This window comes from Amphiprion ocellaris, chromosome 19 (assembly GCF_022539595.1).
Source record: "Amphiprion ocellaris isolate individual 3 ecotype Okinawa chromosome 19, ASM2253959v1, whole genome shotgun sequence".
Classification (NCBI taxonomy): Eukaryota; Metazoa; Chordata; class Actinopteri; family Pomacentridae; genus Amphiprion; species Amphiprion ocellaris.
The window spans coordinates 3,585,135-3,595,333 of NC_072784.1; the positions used below are offsets into that span (position 1 = coordinate 3,585,135).

General features: G+C 38.4%; 1 protein-coding gene across 2 annotated transcripts; it reads left to right on the forward strand.

Annotated features, from left to right (window-relative positions):
• The first annotated feature begins 516 nt into the window (after positions 1–516).
• tnnt1 (troponin T type 1 (skeletal, slow)) lies at positions 517–9,486 on the forward strand. 2 transcript variants are annotated; one of them, XM_023266935.3, is made up of 14 exons: positions 517–557; positions 692–705; positions 837–899; positions 1,084–1,101; positions 2,874–2,894; positions 3,421–3,442; positions 3,597–3,657; positions 5,046–5,162; positions 5,255–5,332; positions 5,684–5,797; positions 5,877–5,986; positions 7,829–7,919; positions 9,143–9,183; positions 9,272–9,486. In XM_023266935.3, exons 1-14 carry the CDS (start codon positions 532–534, stop codon positions 9,315–9,317), a joined length of 822 nt encoding a protein of 273 aa, XP_023122703.1. In that variant the 5' UTR covers positions 517–531; the 3' UTR covers positions 9,318–9,486. The 2 variants fall into 2 exon arrangements, with proteins under 2 accessions (XP_023122703.1, XP_023122704.1); XM_023266936.3 differs by lacking the exon at positions 2,874–2,894.
• Positions 9,487–10,199: the final 713 nt, after the last annotated feature.

The following is a 10,199-nucleotide window of genomic DNA, read 5'->3' on the forward strand; positions in this document are numbered from 1 at the left end:
ACACAACTACCGCAGCCAAAGTCAGCAAAGGAAACTATGAAAAACTGCTTATCAATCTCATTGTCGCATAAATTGTTCAGATGTAGGTTTCTTATTGAAGATCCAAGATTCAGTTTAACTATTATCATTTAGCACAATATTGCATAACAAAATTACAGATGTAGGCCCTTTGTAACAATCAAAAAAGGGAAAAATTATTTAAAGGATAAATATTTAAGTAGGCAATGTAAGCCAGTAAAGAACCTAAAACAGAAAGACAGTGGAAAGAAAATAATTATTACTTTCAATTTGTGCTTCCTTATTTTCCGTTTATTTATTTTATTTATTCAGTTGTTATGGCTGAAATTTAGTTGAATAATTGAGAGGACGGAAACAGTAAATGTTGTGTATATTTTTCATTTAAATAATCAGTCATTACTTCAAAATCTGAAGTGGATCAATCTGATCCTGCATTTTTTTCAAACTAATTAATTTTCACAATCAGCTGGAATAACAAGGTCATGATGTCGTTTGTTTGTTTTTATTGCAGCCATGTCAGATGTAGAAGAGGAATACGAGTGAGTGGAACAGAATTCATTGCATTTTGTCATTTGAAGTCACTTTTCATCCCTTTATTAAAGTGGAAATCCATGAAGCGTGACGTTTACTGATTAAAAACATGCTGCTCTGTTTCTTTTCCTCATCTCTGCAGGGAGCAGGCAGAGGGTAAGTCCAGTCACATTTAGATCTCTCTCCAACATACTTAAAAATACGACGATGGGATGTTAAAGGAGATATTAGGATAGAGTAAATCTACACTGTTGTACTTGTATTTCTGTTTGTTTTTTGTCTCCCAGAGGTGGAGGTGGAGGAAGAACCAGAGCCTGAGGAGACCGAGCAGGTGGAGGAAGATGGAGGAGGTAAGTTCAGGAAAATTAACAGAAAAACTGCTTTGGTTGTACATGTTGGTAGAAATATGTCTTTCCTTGTTACCTGGAGATGCTCACTTCCTCTCCTTCTCCATAACTGTGTGAACACTAACTGTCCACTTCCCTTCTATCCTACTTTCCCATTGGCTGACGCTGTGCTGGTCCCGACTATCAGAGCAGCAAGAATACCAAGGTAGGTGAAAGCACAACATCCCTGGTCTCACTTTTCTTTTAGCCACTTATTTACCATTAAAACCCAGTGCAGGTGAAAGCTGCATCTACATACAGTGACTTCAGCATTTATTCTGAAGATTTAAAGTCATATCTGGATCCTAGATAGAACTTTACCTGCAACGTGCTTTAATACCAAATCTAAATGGTGAATGAAGACATTATTATGCCTTTCTCCTACTTGTAAGGATAAAATCACATCTGAGCTTATTTCCATCACCATGGCGATCATCATCTTTGCCTGTATCGTGAACATGTTACTGCATTTCTTGCTGCCTGCTGTGAAATCTCAGTGCTTTAAAGGTGCAAACACTCAAAACAGAAACCGCATGTAATATTTCTATGATCTTGACAACTATCCTTTAAAGCTGCAGAATATTTTTATGCCAACAATAGATTAAATAAGTGTGTGTGATGTGAAAAGTGGTGACAAATCCATAGAAAATTTTAAAACTACTCTACAGTGTCAGCTTTAGGGAACATCTTAGTTCCTTTTAGCTCATTGTTTTCATTTTACTGTCGCAGGGAAGCTTTAAAAATTAATTGCCCAGTAACAAACAGCAGAAACAACAAAGTTAGCAGCTAGCTGGTGAACATAGTAGAACATTGAGCAGCTAAACATACAAAAACTTTCATCAGGAGTATGTGACGGAGACTGAAGAATGAACATTTACCAAGTGGATAGAAAACCTGAATCCAAATGGACGCTTGTTGCCGATCTTTTCAGCTTGGTGCCCTTAAATGATCCTACAACAAAAAAAATGTGTAGCTTCAAAAGCAAGTTTAAAAGTAGTAGAACCATTCTGTTCCAATCATACAGGTTATCTGTTTAGTTGTATTTTGTGCAATATATCAAGTATGCATGATTAAATCTCCTAAAAGTGAATATAGAGGTACGACACCCACACTCACACAATTACACAAATGTAAAATGACCAGTCCAAGATCCAAAAATACCACTTCAAACATCATTATATTACATGCATCTTCTGTCTTGGAGAATGTTTTGCCTTTAAAAGTAATGCAATGTTTGGTTCATTTCTGCCTCTGCAGCTCCTGTATGTATTCTGACATTCATATTACATTCCACACATGCATATTCCAGATGTGTTTTACATCTACAAGAGTCTTTAAATCTTTGAGTTTGGGAGCACAAATTAGCTTAAAATATTGTCAAAAAGTCTGGTCAGAATCCGGCTACAAATATCTGATGGACAAAGACTTGTTGTAATTTATACAGTCGCACAAACTGTTTCCCTTGTTTTCAGTCTTTATGCTAAGCTAAACTAACGTACTGCTGGTTATAGCTTTACATTTACTGAGAGTATAAGTGTATATTCCAAATTGTGGAACTATTTCTCTAAGCTGGCTGCCTATGCAGTTTCAGACATTAACTCTGGACTTCTTTCGATCATTTTACACCTCTTCTCTCCTTCTGTAATCACTTTCTTTCTATTTCCGCCTCTTTTGACTTGTGAGACTTCCTCCTTCTGGTTCTTTACACATTTGTTCCTCAGTTTTAGATGTAATTCACTCCTCTTTTTTACTTCTATACCACTTTTCCACCTCTAACCATGTTTGTGTCTTTCCTTCCTCCCTCTATGGTTTCTAGCTCCTCTTCCTTGCTCTTTACCATGTTCACATTTCACCCTTAATTAATGGCTTTTTTGTCATTCCATGTGTCATTTGTTACCATCTTTGCATCTTTCACTCTTTATGTGGCTGGTCCATCAGATCAAGATGCCCAGGAGGAAGGTGAGAAATAGTAGAAGTGTGATTCCCTAATGTGGTCAAACTCATTATTTTGTCCTCAAGCTGAGCCCCACAGTCCCCAAATTAATTATCTAACATATTAAAATTAGATCTATCCTTGTCACTGGACTCCAGTTTTTTTAAAAGCAATCCTGCAAATTTCACAAATAGAAAAACATTAAAAGTTGAACTTCATGGACTTCATTCTGGGAAACTGCTTCAAAACACCCTTTTATATTTGGTCAAAGTCATGTAGAAGTTTAGTTTAACCCAGGATTCGTGAGGAAGGTGTTCTGGTTAAACAGTAGGACCCTGCTCCTTTGCTTTGTCATAACTCATAAAAAATATTTATGTTGCTTTTATGCTGCATTTTCTTTTTTCAGTCCAAAGCTTGCTGGGCTTTCAGCCACATTAATCATTTGACTAAATATCTTACAAAACCTCCCAGTCCTTTCACATACTTGTGGGAAACATTTCTCTTCAACAATGTGATCATTTTTTGCTCATCTTTGGTCTCTTCGCTCTACAGAGGAGGAGCGGCCCAAGCCCAAGTACGTTCCGTCCCCGTCTTTATGTTTTTATTTTTGTTTTGTAGTCGTATTAGTTGCTTTCATTACATGTCTTATTATAGTCTTAGCATAAGTCTTGCAATTGATCTTTCACATTTTGTTTTACTCAAATTCTATGCTTCCTTCTTTCCTCCAGGCCCATGGTTCCCCAGCTTGCTCCTCCAAAGATTCCTGAGGGAGAGAGGGTGGATTTTGATGTAAGTTTTAACAAGAGGATTAAACAGGAATAGCTTGAATTTCTTCCTTCTGAGACTTGGCAGCTGCATCATAAATCTGCCAACTGCAGCGCTGGAGTCTGAGAAAAAGCCAAAAGGTTATCTTAAAGTGAACAAACTATTCAAGCCTGATCCACCGAATTACATCGTGATTCATAGCCGTCACACAGCTCATATATCCAGCAGTTCACTTCTTCATCCATTACCAATTCTGACATCAGATCCAAACAGTCTACTGAAACTGTGCCAGCCAGAGCAGTGGTTGCTCAAAAACGTTCATGATGTCTTCTTGTCAATACATTAGTTTTAATTTCTTTTGTTCAGACATAAGATGCCGGCTGTCAAAATCTGCCGGCTGTCAAAATCTGCCGGCTGACACGTCACAGCTGTCAGTGAGACACTTCTGATAAAGGCGAGCGTGTTCACCGAAACTGTCAAGAAGGTAATCAACATCTATCTGTTCACCTTATGTCTGAGCAAAAGAACTTAAAACTAATGTAGGGCAGCGGCCATCTTGAGAACAGACATAGATTTGGATTTTACACCTGAGAGCTGTGTTTGACACTGTGGACACTTTCTTAGTATGTCCTGATTATTGATCTTAAGGTGCTGCTCTGATTTCACTCATATCTAAATGGCCCAATGCAGTGTACATTGATATTATAGCTTCCTGGTCTATGTTTAAATACGGTGTTCCACAGGGATCAGTACTTCTACCTGTTATATACAGTCTATCGGAGAACATGGTATTAAAAAGCTAACTGTGCATCTGTTCTGTGGCAGTCTTCTTGTTTAGGTTCAGATGCTAACTGTTCTTCCAAGTGTAGCATAGTCAACTTGTTAAAGATGATTTAAAGGTACCTTTATTGTGGTCTTTATCAGCAAAATAATCAAAGTCTCATGTGTCCACACAATATTTCTTTTAGGGTTTTTTTTGTTCTAAATACTGCAAAGATGGTTCTTTTCACCATGACCATATAATCTCTGGTTTCAGGGCTGTTCTAAATGGGCTAATTTGGTCTAAAAACCAATGAGCAGCTGCTGTTCTTACTCCCATCAGGAAGAACACCCTGTCTTTGTGTGCGCTGGACGACAATTTGTTATTAGGCGTTACATAACAGCAACTGGGTCAAATTCATATCGGTTTGTAAAGTTTGCTTGTTTGGAAACAAACGACTCCATATTTCTTAACAGTTTTTTATTTTTACACCTCCAAGTTTCTAACAACCACAAAACACAAAGAAAACAGATTTTCCTGTCTTGATTCTATGAACCACGACACTCTTGAGAACCTTCTCGGTCTCAAGGTGCAAACTTTTGTCGGCTTCTGCTGTTCTCCAAATGACTGAAACACTCCCTTGATCCACCAGGACATCCACAGGAAGCGTATGGAGAAGGACTTAACGGAGCTGCATACTCTGATCGACGTGCACTTCGAGCAGAGGAAGAAGGACGAGGAAGAGCTCATTGGTCTCAAAGAACGAATCGTAAGCTTGCTCTGATATTAACGGGCCGTTAAACTTCCTACATATGGATGTTGATTAATAGTAAATGCTTCACTCGCTTTGCTTTCCATCAGGAGCGTCGTCGGTCAGAGAGAGCTGAGATCCAGAGGGTTCGAGCAGAGAAGGAGAAGGACAGACAGAACAGGATTGCGGTAATCAACACACACTCATACAAATGTGCATATTTATCAGAGTGAAGGAGTTTCTGTCCATCAGACAACTAAAGCTCGAACAGACTGAGGCAGAATCTGAAATATGCAGTGACAAAATCTCCCTGCACCACTTTTGATATATACACCACACAAAGAGTCTACAAAGAGACTCATGGTCATAGCTCCTTTATTATTATGATTCACTCATTGCTCATTTATATATAGAACTAGGTATCCAGAAAACTGCTCAAGCTCTCTGAAGCCTACAAAATAGTCTCGAGATGCATAAAAAACCTAATTCACTATGTAAACATGTTGTTGCTGCTCCCTCCATCCTCATCCATCTGGCAGGAGGAGCGTCATAGAAAAGAAGAGGAAGAGGCCAAGAGGAAGGCTGACGATGAAGCCAAGAAGAAGAAAGTGCTGTCCGGCATGGGAGCGAACTTTGGAGGGTTCCTGGCTAAGGTCAGACAGCTGCTGTTGTTGTCGGCTCTGATGATGACGATGATGATGAAGAGTATTGACTATGTGTGGTCTCTCCCAGGCTGAGTCGAGGAAGGGCAAACGCCTGACAGGCCGAGAGATCAAGAAGAGGACTCTGACTGAGAGACGACAGCCGCTAGGCATCGACAATATGAGGGAGGATGGACTCAAGTGAGTCTCTCCTGGTTGTGATGCACACAACTTACCAATTACTTTATACCATTAGAGCATCTTTAAACGAGGTACTGATCACCTGAAATGATATTCTGCAGTAGATGTTCTCCCACTGCAACATAAACCAACATTCAATCATGATACATTATGTTGTGGATTCACAGATTGGAGAAAAAACAAACCCAACCATTTCCTGTCAAATTGGTCTTTGAGGATATCTTTTATATATGGATGTGTGACAAATTAAAGGAAAAACTAGAATGCTTGAGCCCTACAGTAAAAGATCTGGTGTCTCTGTTATACTGTGTGAGGCATTTTGATGGAATGTTTGTGGTCCGTTTGTCCCCTTGGATTGAAGGACCAATGCGAATCAGTGCACAGTTGCTCTGAATGATAGCCTTTATTCTGTGATGAAACTTTTCTATCATCATTGGATTGTGCAGACGGACAATGCCTCCATCCATTGAGAATGAGAGGTCACCGAGTGGTGTGAGAAGTATGAAAACGATGTGAATCATTTGCTATGACCTTCACAGTCACCAGATCTCAAGCAGTTTGAATGCCTACGGAAGATTTTGGTCATTTTGGTAATGCTATTGTATTAGAGAGCACTTTCCACCACTATCATCAAAACACCAACTGAAGCAAAACCTTTAAATAAATGGTGTTCCAGAGACTTGGAAGATCAATGCTGAGGACCATTAAAAATGTTCTGATGACAGTTTGGTGGCTCAACTCTGTATCAAGACAGTTTATGTCAATTTTTCCTTTAATTTGTTGCCTGTCTGTATGTCACTGGTCTAATGCTTACGGCAAAATTTGCACTCCAGCAACCAAAGCCAAGCTTAATACAAGTCTTTCTATTCATTCCCATGTCTTACATAGATCATCAGATGGTGACGAGGTGATGGTACTTTTTTCATGGCACAAGTCAGAAATAGCTTTAATTTTTTAGCACAGTTTTGTGTTTGTAGCCAAACCCTATTACCAGGTTCTCATTTTTAAATGGTTTAGCTTGAAATATTAAGAAGTTGGCTACAGACACTGTTTTCCACAAACTCATGATACAAATGTTAGTTTGATTGAAATCCATCCGATACCAACTTGATGTTGACGGGCTAGAAATGACTAGCCTGCTATTATCTTCCTCCATAGCCATAGTTTAAAAAACAATACTAAGAAGAAGGCTTTAGAGTGGTAAATCTGCCATTGTAGTTGTTGTAAACTGCATTTGTTCTGTATGAGAATAGACGAAGTAGGGTTTTATGGAAATTCAGCAACATAACAGTTTGCTTGGTCCATTAGCCAATCATATTCATGGATAACAAGCTCAACAGACTGACCTATTAGCTGCTGCAATTGTCACAAACTGTGGACACCCATATTTAAACATCAAAAAAACAAAATTAGTGTGTAGATTGTGGGTCTTTTACATATAAATGAACATGTGCTACATTCAAGCCTGATTAAACAATTAAACTTAGAAGCAGGACATACATTTCTGACTGGAACTTACATCTGATCTACATTCAAGCACTGAGCAACCAGTAGCTGCATTTTACATCAGTCGGCATGATTGGTCTACCAGAGCTGAAGAAGGAAGCAGATATAGCAGCAGAAGCAGAAAAAGCTACAGCGGCTAGAAGTATGGTGGAGCACATGGCTGAAAATCCAAGGAAAGTTTTTGATACTCCAGATAGAAAAGAATCCAAAAACGATCAGCGGCAAGTCGCTTGTCATAAGCACGTCAACAGTGTTAGTGTAATTACTAAGAGACAAAAGTTCTGTGCTGCAGGTTCAACAAAGGCCCTTTCTAAATTTCTTCTTTGTGTTTCCAAGGCAACGGGCCCAGGAGATGTGGAACTGGATCTACCAACTGGAATCTGAGAAGTTTGACTTCATGGAGCACATGAAACACCAGAAATACGAGGTTCAACCGTCACCTCAAGCTTACTTCATCACTTCAAAAGACAGAATTCTCCTTAATCATGTCACACTGATATCAATATGACTTAGATGTTGAGGTAGGGCTAAGTAGTGGCAAGTAGAGAAAAACTTATCTAAAGATTAAAGTTGAAAACATATTCCTAGATAGATAGATAGATAGATAGATAGATAGATAGATAGATAGATAGATAGATAGATAGATAGATAGATAGATAGATAGATAGATAGATAGATAGATAGATAGATAGATAGATAGATAGATAGATAGATAGATAGATAGTTTATTAATCCAGAGGGAAATTCTAGTCGCTACTTTGTGATAAAAAACCTTTAACATTTGTGGTGTATATGCCTAAAAATGACCAGAAAGATGGGGCACTGCAGTACTGTAGATGTAATAATCCGTATCTAATGATCATCGTACACTGTGCTCATTGAGGGTTTGGGTCATTTTAATTAGATTCCGAGCACCAAGGATGCAAAAACCCTATTGAAACCCAGGGGTTTATTGTTATACTTTCTTCATCGGATGAAAGAAATGTGTTTTTGAGGCCCTAAAAATACTTGAAAACGCTTGAAAATTTGCACACGCATCAGGACAGGCAAAAAGTAAATTTCAAACATTTATTACAACCAGTATGTGTGACCTTGTCTCGTGAAATTTGATACACATATGCAACTTGTCAAGACATACAATAATATAATTGACACACATGTCCAAAATACAACAGGAAGTTGGCCATTTTGAATTATGTGTCATATTTTGTACGTTTTGGGTCATTTTTGGACATTTTCAAAAGCTATAAACTCAAACAGGGTAACCCTAGGAGAGTACAAATTTGGCCAGGATGTAAATCAGGCATTGGTCATCAAAAGATATTAATATGCTCTGCAAAACTCGCAAAATCGTGGCTCCCAGAATTTTGACATTTTGCCATCAAACAGGAAGTGCTGTCTAACTAGCGTGTACATGCTCCAATCTTCCTCAAACTTTACATGTTTTATCAGAGGCCCACCCTGATCACACCCACAGGCCGAATTTTACGCTCAGTCGCAGCACCACCTGGTGGACATGCTTGGACTGGCTGACCAGCAAGGATGCGAGGACCCAACAAAACTCGCTTGCAGCTTTAATTAGTATTATTTTTTACATCATTCACATATTTTCTCCTCGTGACTAAATTTTTATCTGTTTGCGCCCTGCAGATCATTGTGCTGCTGAACCGAATCCAACATGCTCAAAAATTGTGAGTTTTGTCGAAAATGTCATGTATTTTCTGTTTTCACTTCTTCCTATTGGAGCGCTTACCTTTTTCTTCCTCTTTCGTCCGACAGCAAAAAGGGCCACGGCAAAGGGAAGGTGGGTGGTCGCTGGAAGTAAAGCAGGAAAATGTAAAATGAAGACAGCATAGCAACAACTGGAACAAAACGGGAAGCATTACAGAAATTAGATATGATCTGTCCGTGGTCCTCTAGTCAGGCCATTTCAGTGTGTGATAGATATTGTCTCTTGATATTATATATTGATAATAAAACTACATGCACTAAGATTTGTGTTGCTTTTTTAGCACTATTTTATGTAGGTTGTGATTTGTTGAAGTTGTGGAAGCGTGCTTGTTAATCTCAACTCAATCTTTTGTGGAATTTTTTGGTGCCTTAATGCTGTTTTTCTTCCAATAACATGGTATATATAGTATCTAAAATATGAATGGTCTGGGCATCTTTCAAACATCTGCTTATCCTAATGATAAACTGGGTGCTATTAATTGATTTCCATCTATTAAAAAAAATCTATATCTGTTTGATTTAACTCTGTCGACATTGCTCATGCATCATTTAAACTGTTGCAAAGAACATACCAGACTGTTTAACCCCCTTCCTACATTCCTGTACAGTGGTGTACCATCTGAACATGACACATAGGAGCATCTAAATCAGTACAGCAGGAAATGTATTCTGCAGGTTTTTGACCTCTTGTCAGTTATAGGTACAAAAAACTGTATTTATGTTTAGGAAAAGGTCATGTTTTGTGTCCAAATTAAGAACATTAGTCATCATTGTTACAACAGAAACACACAATTAACGTTATGGAACAGTTGTGAGAAATTAGCATCTTTCTTAGTCTAATGTTTTGTTTTGTTGACCCATCCATCCACCCCAGCCTCGTTTGTTGAAGGAGCTTCACGGCTCCGTAAATACTGATTGTCTCCTCATATCTTCTCTCATTATTGTTGTTCTCAGCATTGTTTTTTTGGTCAAAGCA

Bases quoted from the DNA above. Each gene is read 5' to 3' on its own strand.
- tnnt1 (XM_023266935.3), top strand. From the start codon at position 532: ATGTCAGATGTAGAAGAGGAATACGA. The intron at 3,658-5,045 runs GTAAGTTTTAAC...TTGATCCACCAG, and splicing joins GAGAGAGGGTGGATTTTGAT to GACATCCACAGGAAGCGTAT. The intron at 5,987-7,828 runs GTGAGTCTCTCC...TGTGTTTCCAAG, and splicing joins ATGAGGGAGGATGGACTCAA to GCAACGGGCCCAGGAGATGT.